The 17,707-nt window shown below is 43.9% G+C and overlaps 1 protein-coding gene across 3 annotated transcripts in view; it reads left to right on the forward strand.

Annotated features, from left to right (window-relative positions):
• The window catches only part of CALN1 (calneuron 1), a 183,500-nt gene that overhangs the window by 159,733 nt on the left and 6,060 nt on the right, over window positions 1–17,707 (forward strand). For all 3 annotated transcript variants that reach the window (XM_007054161.4, XM_043530933.1, XM_043530932.1), the window contains one exon: window positions 7,300–7,453. In XM_007054161.4, coding sequence (XP_007054223.1) covers window positions 7,300–7,453 — 154 coding nt within the window. The remainder of the gene's footprint in view (window positions 1–7,299; window positions 7,454–17,707) is intronic.

Below are 17,707 nucleotides of genomic sequence, written 5' to 3' on the forward strand. Positions count from 1 at the left end.
GTAAAAACTGGCTGTTTTCTAACTGGGCATCTTTATGCTTCTGGATCTCTGTAATTCCCAGCTCACTGTACCCTTTAAACTAAGCCAACATTTTCAAGCCTTAGTTCACACTGGGAGCAGTGATAGAAATTTGCTCGCCCATGCCTAGTGTGAACTGTGGTTAACAAGCAGTGACGTGTTTGAACACAGTGTACTCCCAAGAGCAAAAAAGGAACTGAGCTAAACAAGACCTTCCCTAGACTATTTCTCTTCCTAAATATGTACTTGCTCACACTAACCTTCCACTAAAGTTCTGAAGTAATTATCCCTTAGGGGAACTCACACGTGAATAAAACCAGTTACCCAGATGACAGTCGTTAAACAGCCTCGAAGATACTCTGTTTCAAACTGCTCTGATTGCATATACAGTCATGGCCATGCTTTGACCTCTTAGGTAACTGTGTATGCTAGAGGGGTGCAGATGCAGAGAGACCTCTGCTGCCTCCAGCACACCCACATAATTTTGGCTCAGAGAGCTAGGGAGCATGATTAGCACTGCTGCTTTCACTCGGCACGCCCCAGAGGGGGTGTTCCAGTGTTGGCACGAATGCCTCCATAGCAAGCTGCAAGGGTGCTTTGGGACAGATCCCTACTTACTGTGTGTCACATGCAGGCGTAACATCCCACCACCCAACACACTTGGATGCTAACCCCGTGCTTCGCTGGCTCCCAGGGCCAATCATTTATCCCAATGTGTTCAGTGAACTTATTTGGTAGTTCTAAGTTGACATCGGAATGGAAAGGAGCTGGTGTTCAGTGCAGGCAAATGAGTCACTGATCTGCATGCTTCTGCCTTGTCTCTTTCCACAAAAGTATTGTATGGGAGTTCTGTCTAAGAGCTCCCTGCCATTTCATCTGACAAGCCTAAAGAGGGAGGGATAGAAGATTGTCTAGAAGATAGTTACTGATCATGTTTGTGGGGAAAAAATAATCTATGAAAAATGGCATTTTAGACTGTGGGTGATTTTATAAAGAGCATAAAACAAATACTTTGTTTTTTTAAGATCTAAGGGCAGTCCATAGTGATCAAAGTTTGCTATACTTTGGCAGTGCTTTATGGGCAGAATTTCTCAGTTTGGCCAAGAGCCCAGGTATTTTTATTAAAGTTGCAACCAAAGGTTGGTTATTACTTTGTCCTTCATTTCCTCCCACTGCCCCAGCCCGCATACCCATTGTGCTGGTGATAGATTGGACAGTTCATCTGATATTGCTCTCTGCCGCACTCAGACAGATCATCATCATTTGCATGATTCATGATATCCGTCTAGATTACCATTGATCCAGCACTGTACAGTTCTGGGCTTTTTCCTGAGCTATAATTTTAGCTCAAAAGGAACTAACTCTCCTGAGCTTAGTTTGGGGCTAAAGTACGACTACTGGCTCAAGAGCCCTACCAAGGGTATTTTTTTCATATATCTTTGACAACAGGGGTACTGATTTTTGTTTTTAATCAGACTGGAGATGTGAAAGCAGGTACAAGGCATCATGAGTGTTCCTGATGCAAAAGCCTGTCAATGCAAGTCAAAGTCTAATCACTTCATAACAAAGCCTGAGATCTACTTATGTCAGGGTTTTGCCCCTGCCCAAATACATTTTCACACTGGTTTGTTAAGACGATGTGAAGTGGGCAATCACTTCCGGGGTGATACACCCACATCTAACTGGATCACTGCATCGACCACAGCGGGCATATGCACTTTTATGAAATAAGGACCCATAAAATGGGAGCAACCATGTTTCGTCTCCTTTCTACAAAAGCATCGTAAGTGTAGTATATGTTAAAATGGCCATTCTATGCCTTTGAGTGGTGTTTTAAGAAACATAAGCTGATCAGGGAAATGAAACTGTAATATACTGCAGTCAGTAGCCAAACAGAATACATTGTTGGATGCAAAGTATAAAAATTTGAGAGCAGTTTATGGAGTAAATAATTAAAACGAGTTTCCAACTATATGCCCAAAAATTTATAGTCAGAGTTAGTTATCTGGGAGAACAGGGCGTCTAATTTACCCCAGTCAATGGAGTGACACACCAGGGATCATCTTGGTCTCTGTTCAAAGCATGCCTTGCCTAAGAGCTTGTCTACAGGTGCAAATTTACCAATTATACAGCATGATTTCTAAAGCGATAGTATGACTGATTCCAACATTTCCTGGAACTCCATACGGCTGTTGACAAGCAGGGCCAGCTCTAGGTTTTTTGTCATCCCAAGCGCGCAACTGCCCAAGCGCCACCTGCCCCCCCCCCCCCCAAAAAAAAAAAAAAAAAAAAGGGATAGCCAGCGTGTCACCCCAAGCACATGCTTGCTTTGCTGGTGCCTAGAGCTGGTTCCTGTTGACAAGCTTTTAACGTTGCTCTAATTGCTAAGAGACGGGAGGCTCACTCACCTACTGAAGAGTTTTTTTTCTATAGCTCATGCAAGTTGGTGGCTACAGTTCAGTTATAAAAACTTTAAGTTCTCTCCCCTGAAGCTGAGCCTACATGCTATATAGCAGATGAAATCATGCCCTTCTTTTACAAGCTGTGATGATTTTATATCTGGGTTGGACACATCATTAGAAATGCCGGAAGATTGTCAGAGTGTGTTAAAACCTACCACAAGAGTTGCATCAGCACAGGGATGTACTAAGTCGAATAGAAAGCTATCAGATAGGTGTAAAATCCCCAAGGCCAAATAGTCCTCTCCATTTCGAGTGGTGGTGCTCTCTCCTTTTTATATAAAAAGGGAGCATCAGCATGGACCTGATCCTACAGGCAGATCCATGCAGCCAGAGCCTTGAGCCCCTGCACAGCCCAGCGTAGCCTTGATAAGCAGAAGCGCTCACCTGCTCAATTTTGGTACTGTCAATGTGCTGCTATTCAGCATTTAGCACAACTTTCCCTGCAATTACGGGTTAGAGTTACACTACGAAACCTCAGGTTCCCAGCACCCCTTATCGCTAGGCAATTTGACTCTAGCTCCTCCCTCCATGAAAGGCCAAGCCAGAACCCTGGCACTGAACAGCCATATGTTTGGGGCAAGTTCAAATGTCCACTTCATGGCTGAGAGGAACATTTCTTTTTTTAATCTACAGGGGGAAGAGATAAGATGATCTAATGGGCTCTTAGAACCTTAAACTCCTTTTCCCTTGTCTGACCGCCTGAATATACAGGCCCTTAAATTTCAGTTCAGGTTAAGTCTAACATGTTAATGGCAAGATTTTTCATATACCATAGATAATGGTGAGCTTGCTAAGTCCCTTAGCCATGATCTAAGTGCATACTTTAAGAAAGAGTTCTAACTAGTTCTGGCTTTCAGCACACAGATGTGAGTTTCTTTCACTAACAAACAGTTCTCTACCTGTTAGCAGGTAAATACTGAGGCATGCTTGAGGGAAGTGCTGTCCCTGGAAATTATCAGCACAGGAGCTGAGCTTATTGAAGTACCACCCTGCCTCAGAATCATAATCATCTCTTTCATACATCCCCAAGAGGCAGTAGTCAGAGTTCTGATAAAGTTCTGTACATTCATTTGTGAAGAACAGAGAGTTTATCAAGCTGACTCGCTTGTCTTCTACAGCATAATACTGGGAGATTCTTTTATGGAATTTGTCCATTGACAGGGCTCTTCCCTGTCTATAAATGCTCTTCCACCTTGATCTTTAGCAACAGCCAGGGTTTTATAGTTTGAGATTCACTTGGAGAATTTAACACTTTTTAAAATTCACTGAATTTAATTTATTCCTTTGTGCTTATTTCAGGAAAGTTACCATCTCTGTATGAACCTTAATTTACAGCCTGTGAATGAAAAATAGGCTCATAGAATCAGTTTCCACCACTGCTCTTTTCACCAAAGCTAATGATTGTGTTATTAACACACATTAATGGCAAAAGGACATTTCTGACTAACACACTGACTGGGCCAGAAAGTGTGGGCTCAAACTGGGAACTATTTCAGGCTGCTGAGTTTCTAGGTGCTGTTCATAGCTCTAATGGTTTTCATCCCCAAAGATGACAAAACACTTCACAAACCGCAGGTCTGATCCCGCAAACACTTTATTACCAAGCGCTGTGCTCATTACAGATGGACGATTGCTACAGGCGGGACTGAGTCAGGGATTGGTGCTGAGCCCTTTCTTCTTTATCCTCTGCCTCTTCTTGGGAAGAGTAATGCCCAGGCAGAAGAACTCGGCATACAGGCTCACTGATGGAGTGAGCAAGTGCTGCATGGGCCCCCCCAGCCTGAAGAGTAATCTAGGTAACGTGTGTGACACAAGACAGGATCTCTCTGCATCAAATTATAAACCCCTTCTGCTGTTCGACAGAGTCAGTGGCTCCACGTCTTAGTGAAAATAAGTTGGATGTGCCCAATCGGCTGCTGGCTCAACCTCAGGGAACTGGTCTGACAAGGGGCAGGGGTGCTGCTTGGTGCAGGGGGGCTCATAGGAGAGAGCACGCCCATGCCAGATGATCGTAAGGCAGCAGTTCTGCTGCTGAGGAATACTTTGGTAAATTGTCACTAAAAGAGCCATTGCAGAATCCTTCCACCAAGGATTTCTTCCAAAGAACCTCAAGAGAGAGTCCGTCGCCAATTGCCCTTTGACGTGGGATACAACCATACTGTAGTTGAAGTGTGTTGCTATCTGAACATACTTATCTGCCTGCTGGACGGTTTCCTGCACCTTCCTCCGAAGCAGCTGATACTGGGCTAGATGGACCAGAGGTCAGATCCACTGGGGCTAGTCCTATGTTTCAGTATTTCTGTGATGGAGTGAGGGGAGTCCCACTACTACTTTTGATACCCGCTGCCCGTGAAGTTGACACGCACTGTCCCTGAAACTAGCCCATCCAAATCCCCTCTCCCTAGAATGTCCCAAGAGGCAGAGGGACAAACGCACTCCTTGTAGAAAACCACACGGGCGGAATATCAAAAGCACAATCTGCTAGTAGTTACAGAAATGTCTGAGGAGTCAGAACACCAGTGATTGGTGGATGCCCAAGAAGATGGGATTTCCATGCATATGTTGGGGCACTTTCAAATATACCACGTGAGTTAGCTTACAGAGCACAGAGACCATGATCTGTGCTTCTAAATACATCTGCCAGAAAGTCACACGCTGTGCTTTCTAGCATTTGCAAGCACCCCCGATTACTGGTAAAGCTAGCTATTGGGCAGATGGTAGAAGGAAAAAAAAAAAATCTCTATAGGGTGGAGCTATGAACTCCTGTGCAAAAGTTCACACACGGGCTTCAGAGATCTCCCTTTGAGACAAAGATATAAAACAAGCACAATTATAGCATCAACTGACCAACCACCACACCCCCTTTGGTCAATAAGGCCATGGCTTCACTGCAGAGTTAACTCAACTGACCCCTAACGTAAGTCTGGTCCACACCAAAAGGGCCAAAGAGGAAAGCAAAACTACAGGGCGGGTGAGAAAGCATACTCTCAGTATGTGGGAGAGACTGCTGGGCTCTGGGTGTTTCACAGAACCACGATAACCCCCTGCACTTTAACAAAGCTCAGTTTGGCCCATATTTTGCACAAGAGATACAAGAGGTAAATCTGGTGTAAAGCCAGAGCAACTCCGTTCACCTTAGCTCTGTGCCAGCCTGAAAACACTGCCTCAGAAGGGGGTAAAAATGATCAAACGACACTTGGCTCTGTAACATGCTTTGAAAATGCAAAGCAGCGTATAAAACATCAAGTAATTAATGCTTCCAACACCCCTGTGAGGTAGCCAAGTGTCTGTTAGCCTATGTTTACAGAGCTCTAGTTGCCAGGAGAAACATTTTTCCTATTCATACCAGTTCTGAAAGAAATCAGAAGAGGAGTATACAGATTTCTGTGCTTACAACACAATGAGTGGGCAATTTGTCACTGTGTGTGTGTGTGTGTCTTTCTTCTAGCGCAAGCAAAGTCTATAGCTTGCTGGTGGCGACTGTGCTTTTGGTGATATTTTTAGTAGGTCAGCGGTGTCCCAAATCCAGCAGAGAAACAACCAACCCCAGTAGATGGGGTCTGTTTGGCGCTACATGAGGAGCTTGCAGTGTTCACCACTTCCCGTGCTGTCTCCTGCTCTCTGCGCGATAACATTGTTGGCATCAGATTTTACAGGTCACAGGAAAAAGAACTAAATTAGAATTTTAGAGATCAATGAGTCCGCATTCATTTATATGCAAAAATATTTTAAAGGTATCAAGAACAGCTTCTGAAAGCTTATTTTCCCCACATAGGCAAATGGTTTTTCATCAGTGAAGGAGAAGGTGGTCAGGGAAGAGGGCCTTAGCTGTTTTCCATGCTAAACTTCTTTGTTTTCCTGTTAACTAAGAATAGATAAGCTTATCTAATTGCTTTGGGGAGGGGGTTCTCTTTTTGCTCCTATGGTTTATGAAATTGTTGGATAAGAAATCTAATTACTTGCTGTCAGTATGTGTTTAATGGAAGAAGCAGACACAAGTGGTAATTTATTTTTCTCAATCACCACATTAAGCCAGAGGTGTAATTTGGATTCCTCTCTCATTTCAGGAGGTGGGCATTTCTTTTGAAGGGTTGAGAAGACTACAGAGGTTGCATGCAAATGTCGAGGGTTTTTGTTAAATAAATAAATCAAGCAATGAGTTCTCTATTTGTATATGATAAAAAAAAAAAGAGAACACATTCTCTTTTTATTTAATTTTATACATACTATATATATAGGTCTGTCTGTGCAATTGTACAGCCAGATACCCCAAAGCAAAGATGTACCCTCTGGAGAGGGGCGGGGGCCTGTGTTCCAATGAGAAGCATATTTCTGCAGCAGTGACCGTTTCAGGCTGGGCACTGACATTGTGTGGGAGCAGCACCTACCTACCTTGCCTGTGACATATGCTCATGAATACCTGAAGCTGAACATGTCAGCGCCCTGTATTATGTTAAGAGGGAGGGGTTAGGGCAGGGTGCTGCTGCACCGCAAAAAGCTGCTAGGCAGCCCAGTGTATAAAGATCCTACCAAAAATGAGCGAGGCTCATCGAACCCATCCTGGGTTTGGCTTCTTGGGCGCATGCATGCCTGGAAAGGCTGATAGGCAATACAGACCTCATAGGGGAAGTGATGGATATCCACCACTTTTAGTGCATTCTTTAGAAGTATGGAAAAGAATTTGCAAAATAACCTTTGAGGCCTTTTCTTCCACAACGAGCGTGCAGCACATTGGGATGTGGAGAGAGGGTCCCTAAAGCACTTATGGTTTGTTACCACTTCCGCAAACTAACTGAAATGCTTTTTCCTATTCCCACAGTTTGACATGCAAAGGATAACGCTGGAAGAGCTCAAACATATTCTGTATCATGCATTCCAGGATCATTTAACAATGAAGGACATTGAAAACATCATCATCAATGAAGAGGAGAGTTTGAATGAAAACTCTGGCAACTGCCAACCAGAGTTTGAAGGTGGTGAAAAGTTGTTATGCCTTTTCTCTCTAAGCTTTTCTTTGTTATGAAACTCTAGCTGGATCCTGAGGTCCTCTCCGAAGGTTTTAATGGGAACTGACCTGATTAGTACCAGTGAGCACTGGTCTGCTTAAAAGCACGGTGAAAACTGACTATGGACCTCAGAATTTGAGCCTTAATCTTCTTTACTCTGTATCCATGAAAATTGGGGACGGGGGGGTGGGGGGCTGAAGTGTTTTAAGTATCAAACTGATACCTTACATGGTTTGCAGTACATTTACAAGGATTGAAAAGGTCATCTACTAACTAGATTTTATGACTACCTCATAGTATCACTTAAAGAGACTATAAAACACTTAGGGATCCTTTACTCTATATCAGTGGTTCTCAAACTTTTGTACTGGTGGCCCCTTTCACAGAGAGGCTTGCTGAGTGTGACCCCCCCACTTATAATTTTTTTTCATATTTAAAGTGTTTAATACCAGTGTAAAATGTAGGAGGCAAAGCAGGGTTTGGGGTGGAGTCTGACAGCTAGTGACACCCCCCCCCCACCCGCCGTAATAATCTCGCAACCCCCGGAGGGGTCAAGACCCCCAGTTTGAGAACGCGTGCTCTATATGACTAACCCCCATCTTCATATAAGATAGATCTTGTGACAAATTTGTCAGGCTCAGTACCAAAATCATGAACCATTTTGGGGTCAATTTCTTGGTATCCTTCCACAAGCAAGGTAAGTCTTCCCCACCAGTTTCCCCTACACTCTTTCCTTTTCATCACTTATAACACAGTAGCAAACCTACATTTAAACTTAGTCCGGATTTGAAGTCAACAAATTGCTTAAGGGGAGGAAGAATGGCTGTGTACTTTGTTAGTAGATTTGTTTAAAGCATACTAATCAACCACCACAACCCCCTCCCTAAATAGCCTTCCTTTACTAGAGCTGTGGAACAAAACCATTTTCTTACATTATTTAGTGGGGAGTGAATGCCTAGCATTAGAACCGCTTGCCTTCCAGCTCACTTTTTCATATGCTGCCCATCTGGCTTTAGGAGCACCACCCCAACCTGCTCTTCATGCTAACTCCAGCTTTTTCGACATCCGTGAGTGTGAGCCCCTGCATGAATTGATATGAGTTTTCATGCTCCATTGGGAATAGTTTCAGTCCCTTGGCATGAACCCAAGAAGAGTCAGGTGGTGCAAAAACCCCTCCCTCCCCCAAACCAATATCGGTGAAAACTGTCAAGGAACTGAAAAGGTGTTCACCAAAGCGAGCCACCTCTTAAAAAAATGGTTAGAAGGTTATTACAAGCAGAAAACCCTGCAAAGCGTTCTGAGAGTCTCTGACGAAAGGCTCTTTGGAACAGGAAAGTTAATAAAAGAAAAATAGGATAACTCAGTGAGAGGTCAACGGAGGAGGAAATGGTGATTCTCTCAAGAGTAGCAACTTCTCACTGATAGCATTTCTGGGGACTGCACAATGGTTGGTATAAAATGATGAGAGAGAGTGCGAGCCAGAGAGCTTCTCAGGGAGACAGGAATCTCTTTAGTTGGCTCATATCCTTGTGAGAGGCAAGTTTTAATCCTTGTAATAGAATTAGCACAATGAATTACAACTGAGCTCTGGAGTCATCTCTCTGACGCTGGTTAATTACTATTGATCGTCCTGAAATCACCTAGCACTTGAAACCTGGCATAGTTCTTTCTCTGCAAAAGAGAGAATGTTACCTAGGCAAGCCAACCCATTAGCACAAAAGACAGTCAAATTCTGCTTTGTGATATTAATGTACTAAAAAAGTTTGGCCCCTTAAGGTCCTGATCCTGCAAAGATTGACACATACACATGGGCTTAAACTAGCATTCTGGAACTAATTACAGTAAGTCTCTGGATGATTTGAAAGAGAGAAGTTGGGTGAGGTGATCTCTTTTATTGGACCACATTAAGAATGACTAGCTTTGTATTCGCAAAATTGGGTTTAAAAAAAAAAAGTTAGTTCAGTGATTCCACAAGCAGTGTTAACTGAAGTGCTTGACGGATGGTGTCACATGCAATTTTGGCTTTAATAGTCACAGCCGCTTTTATACTTTACCCAGCGTAAGATTCCAACGGGAAAAATGAACCAAAGTTTAAAAAAAAAAATCCCATCTAATCTTTCATTTCAAGTTTAAGAATGCTTATCATAGAATATCAGGGTTGGAAGGGACCTCAGGAGGTCATCTAGTCCAACCCCCTGCTCAAAGCAGGGCCAATCCCCAACTAAATCATCCCAGCCAGGGCTTTGTCAAGCCTGACCTTAAAAACCTCAAAGGAAGGCGATTCCTCCACCTCCCTAGGTAACGCATTCCAGTTCTTCACCACCCTTCTAGTGAAAAAGTTTTTCCTAATATCCAACCTAAACCTCCCCCGCTGCAACTTGAGACCATTACTCCTTGTTCTATCATCTGCTACCACTGAGAACAGTCTGGATCCATCCTCTTTGGAACCCCCTTTCAAAGGTAGTTGAAAGCAGCTATCAAATCACTCCTCATTCTTCTCTTCTGCAGACTAAACAATCCCAGTTCCCTCAGCCTCTCCTCATAAGTCATGTGTTCCAGTCCCCTAATCATTTTTGTTGCCCTCCGCTGGACGTGTTCCAATTTTTCCACATCCTTCTTGTAGTGTGGGGCCCAAAACTGGACACAGTACTCCAGATGAGGCCTCACCAATGTTGAATAGAGGGGAATGATCACATCCCTCCATCTGCTGACAGTGCCCCTACTTATACATCCCAAAATGCCATTGGCCTTCTTGGCAACAAGGGCACACTGTTGACTCATATCCAGCTTCTCATCCACTGTAACCCCTAGGTCCTTTTCTGCAGAACTGCTGCCTAGTCAGTCGGTCCCTAGTCTGTAGCAGTACATGGGATTCTTCCATCCTAAGTGCAGGACCCTGCACTTGAACCTCAGATTTCTTTTGACCCAATCCTCTAATTTGTCTAGGTCCCTCTGTATCTTATCCCTACCCTCCAGCGCATCTACCTCTCCTCCCAGTTTAGCATCATCTGCAAACTTGCTGAGGGTGCAGTCCACGCCATTCTCCAGATCATTTATGAAGATATTGAACAAAGCCGGCCCCAGGACCAACCCTTGAGGCACTCCGCTGCCAGCTAGACATGGAGCCGTTGAGCCAGACGATCCAGCCAGCTTTCTATCCACCTTATAGCCCATACTTCTTTAACTTGCTGGCAAGAATACTGTGGGAGACTGTATCAAAAGCTTTGCTAAAGTCAAGGAACACCACATCCACCGCTTTCCCCTCATTCACAGAGCCGATTATCTTGTCGTAGAAGGCAATTAGATTAGTCAGGCATGACTTGCCCTTGGTGAATCCATGCTGACTGTTCCTGACCACTTTCCTCTCCTCTAAGTGCTTCAGAATTGATTCCTTGAGGAATCCTGCTCCATGATTTTTCCAGGGACTGAGGTGAGGCTGACTGGCCTGTAGTTCCCAGGATCTTCCTTCTTCCCTTTTTTAAAGATTGGCACTACATTAGCCTTTTCCCAGTCATCTGGGACCCCCCCCCCCCCCCCGCGATCGCCATGAGTTTTCAAAGATAATGGCCAATGGCTCTGCAACCACATCCGCCAACTCCTTTAGCACTCTCGGATGCAGCGCATCCGGCCCATGGACTTGTACTTGTCCAGCTTTTCTAAATAGTCCCGAACCACTTCTTTCTCCACAGAGGGCTGGTCACCTCCTCCCCATGCTGTGCTGCCCAGTGCAGTAGTCTGGGAGCTGACCTTGTTTGTGAAGACAGAGGCAAAAAAAAGCATTGAGTACATTAGCTTTTCCCACATCCTCTGTCACTAGGTTGCCTCCCTCATTCAGTAAGGGGCCCACACTTTCCTTGACTTTCTTCTTGTTGCTAACATATCTGAAGAAACCCTTCTTGTTACTCTTAACATCTCTTGCTAGCTGCAACTCCAAGTGTTATTTGGCCTTCCTGGGCTTCACTGAGTGTAGACAGTTTCCCACAATAAGTTCAGAGTGAGAGAAAAATAAAAGGATACTAATCTAGAAGAGCAGAAATTTTTAGGTATAGACTGGGCCTCAGCTGTAGCTCAAGGTTTATTTAGTTTATATCACTTAGGGCTTGGAAAAATTTCCTGCCCTCTGCAACGTAGTTAGGTTGACCTAACTACTACTGTAGATCAACAAAGAATTCTGCTGTCGACCTAGCTATAGCCTCTCAGAGAGGTGGATTCCCTACGCTGATGGGAAAACCACTCCTCTCACTGTAGGAAATGTCTATACTACCGCACCACCACACATCTGGGCTACTCTAGCAGCCACATACCCTGCTTTAGACGTCACCATGTCCTTCAGGATTGGAACCAATTTAAATGCAGAACAAGTTTGATTGTGAAGGGCACTAGTTTTACCATCACACTGATTTGATAAATGAAGTATTGCCCGCGATTTATTTACTAAGAACACTTCTTTTGTACCCAGCATATTTAAGGTAGTTTCATTTACTAAAAACAATGCAGTTTGTGCATTTTGAATTGATTTCCAATTTCTAGCCAAATGGAGTCTGACATTTTTTTACTTGCAGTTATTAAATGAGATCCTCCATTCACCATTTTCTAACATAAAAAAAGCAAAAGTTCAATAAATGTGCAACACTTAGAAATTGGAATAAATGCGTATAGATCTAGTGCATCCTCCTGGTTAGCAAAAAAGTACCACCAAATCGCACCAACCAATGACAATCGACCTGTCTTTAGGAACAATAAAAAGCGCAAATGCAAAATAAGATCAACATCCATTACTTAAGATCAAGGTTTCCTGCTTGCTGATTTAAATCTTGATTAAAAATGGAAAGTTGATGTAAAGCAAAGCGCTTAAAATCGCCATTACCTGCTGATAACCCACTAATGTGACTCAACGGGGGAATTTCGGGAGGTTCCGAGATCAGCACGGAGCTGGGCCCGAACTCTCTCAGCCTGGATCTGCTAAAATTGGGCTGGAAGTGTCATATGCTCAGTCTGTCAGCACGTTGGTACTTCCTGCTTCTGAAAGTACAGCGGGAACAGCTTTTTCTCATGGGATGTTGGCGCTGCTGTTGCCAGACAGAACCCAGAAGCATATGGACCCATTAAAAAAAAAAAAATCAGGAGGAAAAAAATATTAGCTTTTATCCAGTTTTTTGGTTCAAAAATAGCTGAATTCTTCAAAAGTTTGAAAAGTGCCAGTGTCACAGCTAAAGTGCTTTCAGGCCCAAAGACAATGTGCATCTTTCCCCCATGCGTAGCTGTTCACTTAAGCATATACTCTGCTGCCCCAACTATACCCATTACACAGGTGCCAAACTTCAGTGCTTGGCTCCAAAGCAAGAAGGTGGGACTTCATGGAGTCGACATGCCTTAATTAAGCAGTACCTTTGCAGGTAAGGCATGTTGGAGTGCCCCGCTGGATTTTAGCAAGACTTGTTTGGGGTTCCCCCCAGCTAGTTTAAGCCTTCTGCAAAAATCAACACTCACTAGCACCATTGAAACATTCTTCCCAACAGAAGGACACTGCATGCTCTTTCCACGGACACAGATGCTCAGTGGGTCAGAAGGGATAATTACCGCAGAGAATCTCAGGGCTAGTCTACATGCAAAAGTTGTACCACTCACTATACTGGTACAACCCCCTAGTGTGGATGCACTTACAGCAGTATGGAAGGTTCTTGTACCACCATTGCACTTTATAGCGTATTCTTGTAAAGAAACTATGCTACTATAAGGCACCTTTTATATTGGTGTAACTGCATCCTCACAAGGATATACCAGCATAACTACCTCTGTTAAATATAACTATTGCTTCAAAACCTCTGTCCATGCCAGGCCTTAGCAAACCATTTTCTCTATTTTGTGGCCCGAGATTCCCTTGTCTGGGTACAGACTTTCAGGATTACACTTTAAATTGTGTGCGTCAGTCCCTGTCTAGTGAAAGTTACATACACATATCCAGATGTCCAACCCTACACACCTGGAGTGTTTGGCTTCTATATTTAGAGTAGACTGAATGACACTTCGAACCCAAATCTGCATCTGAGACCAAAATTGCCACCTATCCAATGACAAAGTCTCTGCTCTGGTAGAGGAAAAAAAATGGAATCACCCCCCACCCAAATTGACACACATTTTTCCCCTTTTTCATTCAGATTTTCCACCCTGATAACAAGGCACCACAAAGTCCTGAGAGCTCCATAGAAATACCTAACAAACAGAAGGATACGCACTGTAATAAAAGAACACAGTGTCATTGGGCAAAAGAAATTAATGAGCAGGCCAGGGGAATGGAGGCAAGAACCAGGAATCAGTATATATAATTTATGGCAAAGAAACAAGCAGTCAGCAAAAATGAGAGAGCCGTTCGCAATTACACTAAAGCCTCTTGCCTGGCAGTGCCTTAAATCAAACTGCTCGTGATATCACAGGAAACAAACTAGAATGTCTATATGCTGATGACTGCACACACATATTTCATCCTCAAATGTGACACTGAAATTAACAGGATACAATGGAGCAGCTGCAGCCAAATGCCACGAGTCTCTGCTCCTTGCCCACAGTGTGAAAATGCGGAGCTGACTTCCTCCCGTTATTTTCCTAACTCTGTTCCCAGACAAAGGGAAAGAAACCTGGGACTTGTCCATACCAACATTTAGAGCGTGGCAAGCTGGGGTGTAAATTTACAGCACACTAGCTTGCTGCACATGAAGTGTGTGATCGCAGGGTCCACATGGACAGTAACAGCTCCTTAGTGCACTGCAAAGAGTGGATCAACGTGCACTGTGGAACTGTTAGGACAGGTCTACACTCACAGCAGCACACAGAGGACACGTGCTGCACGGCCCACTTGCACAGGTATAAATAGCAGCATTGATGGGGAGGCACTGCTTCGTAGCGTAACATGCCAAAACCTTAGGGCACGCTCAACTACACGCCCGAGCAGTGCCTCCCCCATCTCACCGCTGTTTTTAGTGGTGTAGCATCCTGCGGCTTCCCCACTGCTTCTCCCTGCCAGAGCCTTTCAGAGTCAGGGACAGCGACACGCTGCATTGTGGATGCAGCCTGTTTTGTACTATGGCACGTAGCTACACGTGCCCTACGTGTTGCTCTCACTGTAGGCGAGGCTTTAATGTATGGCAGCATGGTCCACATGCACAGTTAGTGTGCAGCAAGTTAGCGTGCTATAAGATTTACACCGTGACTTGCTGCAAACTCAGTGTTTGTACAGCCACGCTCCTAGTGTTGTTCGCTGCGTGCAGGAATTATGACAATGTTCACTGTAAATATTTTGTAGCACGTAATTTGAATTTGCTGGATACTGACCAGGTCCTATAGCACCTGCATTTGAAGAAGGCTCATCCTTTACTTCTAGCAATAGCTTACCCATGATAACACTGGCCAGATCGGACATGGTAGCTTTATGGTAGAGGTTGCTGACTCAGATACTATGGCTCTATTTTGGTCAATGTTAGCTCTTTGTGGCCTCTTCCCCAACCCAGCAGAAGAAAAACTGCAGCCACTCTCTGCCCCTGCAACCTCCAACAGCTCTTCCTCCACAGAGGTCCAGCATAGACCCTGGGCCATATCTTGCCTGGCACCTGTTATACATGCACACGTCTTTGTTAGTGGTCACCTGACATTATTCAGATGTTCATTGGTGCTGTTGCATAGCTCATTTCCTTTGCTGTGCTTGCTCTCTGCTGAGCCCACTAGGACCAGCCCCTTGTATCTAGTTATCGTACATGAACGAGTTACACACTCAGTGAACTCCACCAGGGGCTATTCCCACTTGGCAACCCTCCCCTCGCTTTAATAAGATTCTCCTGCTTTGATGTGACAATCTTCTTGCAGATAACCCTTGCTTCCTGGGAATGCCTTTATGTAGCTCAATCTCATAGATTGCCTTCTTTGGGTAAACCTGCTAGTCAACCTCTCACATCCCAGAGGGATTCCTGACCCTGACCAGTTTCAGAAGAAAGCTCACATCCGACTGCTGTGCTTACTCCGAACACACCCAACCACTGCTAAGATTGTATTCTTCTCTATAGCACCGTGTTCATCTCCTCTGTTTTGAGGAGAAAAGTGGCTAGCCTCTGGGAGAACTCCAGTCAAACAAACCTAGAGGAAGACCTAAGTGTTATGCCTAAAGGATTTCATTACTCTCAGTCCTTCCAAATAGGAAAACACAATCCACAGCCATAATGGTACAGAGCATAGACACCACTACGGAGAGGTCTCTGCTGTAAAATGCTGACTTTCCTCATTCCAAAAACCCCAGCCTTATCTTATCAGGGAGGGCCAGCATTAGAGCTTGGCTAGTTATGACCCATATTAGCTGAATCTATCCTGGCTCTACCTAGCATCCTGTGCAGTGTGCCTAGATATTCATGGTAGTTGTCTTTTCTCAGACCTTTCCCAGTGGAATGAAGGCAAGACAAAATATTTTTCAATACAGCTGCAGAGAGGTGAACTCTTGGAGGACAAAGCCCATGAGGCGGTCTTTAAAAAAAAAAAAATCAAGCTCTAGGCCCACTCCATCGGTCTACTTTGCTCAATACCACCAGACACTTATTTGTGTGTATATAGGTGCACCTCTCTCCAAAAAAACAAAAAACAAAAAACAAAAACAAAACAACAAAAACAAACAAACCACATCTTCCTCTAGAATGCCACTGGACAGCTCTGTGGCTGCTACAGCCTCATTCAAAACCCTTGTTTAACCAGACTGCATTACAGCTATAGGAACTGTAGCTCAAAGTGGGTTATGTTGCATTACACAACTCTTGCGAGTAGACAGATCAGGGCTACAGGAAGATTATATTGTAATGAGTGGTCTCAGAGCAATTTTGTTCAAGGTGGCAGCTTTCCTTTTCGTAGGCAGGGCAGGAATTCACACCCTTAGCACAGAGGAGCCTGCCATAAGGAAAAGTGGGGCCCTGGGACTGACAGGTTTCTCCTGCCAGCTGAATTCAGGATCTGGCCCTGACCACATGAAAAGTTTGAGCACACACAACTCCATTTGACTCAGCACCTCTCAGGATCAGATCCCTTGTGATCAGTGAAGGGACTTGTGCATGATTCATAAAACTGTCTTTCTTCCTTCCTCCCTCTGCTTCCACCCCCATCAACACCAGGTACAGTAGGCAGTGCAGAATAAGACTAAGACTGGCAGGAATAATTTAGGCCCACAGTGAATCACCAATGATTTATTCTTTGGAGATAGAAATGGAAGATTTGTTTGTGCCCTAATAAGTTCAAAAATCAAACAAAACAAACAGACTTCTAAGTTCCGGCTACTCAAATCTCAAATAAAACCTGTGGAACATTTTAAGGACATTGCAAACTTATTGCTGAACCAATTTTTCCATTTGCCAGTGTTCTAGGTAACACAGTCCTGTTGATTGTCTTCCTTTCTAAAGAGAAATGCAGCTGGCCGAGTATAGAGTGTGCTGGGGTGCAGAGGATTTCTTATTTCTGACCACCCAAATACTGCCTCATCATATCAGTGAGACGCATGAAATAATCTTGTTCATTTGTAGAATATAAATTCAGTATGTCATAATCTTCTATTAAAATGAATACAAGGGACTGATCAATACAGTGATGCACAATATAAGAACCAAGACAAGAGAAGTAGGCAGACAGGAAAAATAACAGAATACTAGATATCCTAGGCCTGATTCTGATCTTAGTTATTTCCATGTAACTTCTAGCATAAAATAATGAATCAGTGTTGGATGAAAGAAAAAAACCAAACAAACCAAGGAAGAAAGCAACAGTGAGAGGATAGAATAGGAAAAAGGTACAGGCTGGAGTTCAGGATTTTTTTTATTATTATTATTAATGCCCCAGAAGAGGAAACAGTATACAACTGCCACAATGGGGATTTTTACACTCTCTCTGCATGGAAATTGACTCCCCTATTGGTTTCTCTGACCTCGGGAAAAAAAGGATGCTAAAGAAACAGCCATTTCCATCAAAATACCACCTTTTGAGAAGGAGTAAGGATGTACTGAAGTGTTATTGCAGGGCAACTAACATTCATATGGGAGTGGGCATTACAATTCAAATTTCCTTACCCCCTTATGAGAAGAACAAACAGTAACACACTCAGAACTGAATATCTGGAGCTTTCCGACAGTTATGAACAGCTTCCGCGCCCCCCGCACCACACACACTTTCTGCATGCCTTTGGATATTCAGGTTCCAGCTGGC

The sequence above is a fragment of the Chelonia mydas genome, chromosome 17 (genome assembly GCF_015237465.2).
Source record: "Chelonia mydas isolate rCheMyd1 chromosome 17, rCheMyd1.pri.v2, whole genome shotgun sequence".
Taxonomy (NCBI): domain Eukaryota; kingdom Metazoa; phylum Chordata; order Testudines; family Cheloniidae; genus Chelonia; species Chelonia mydas.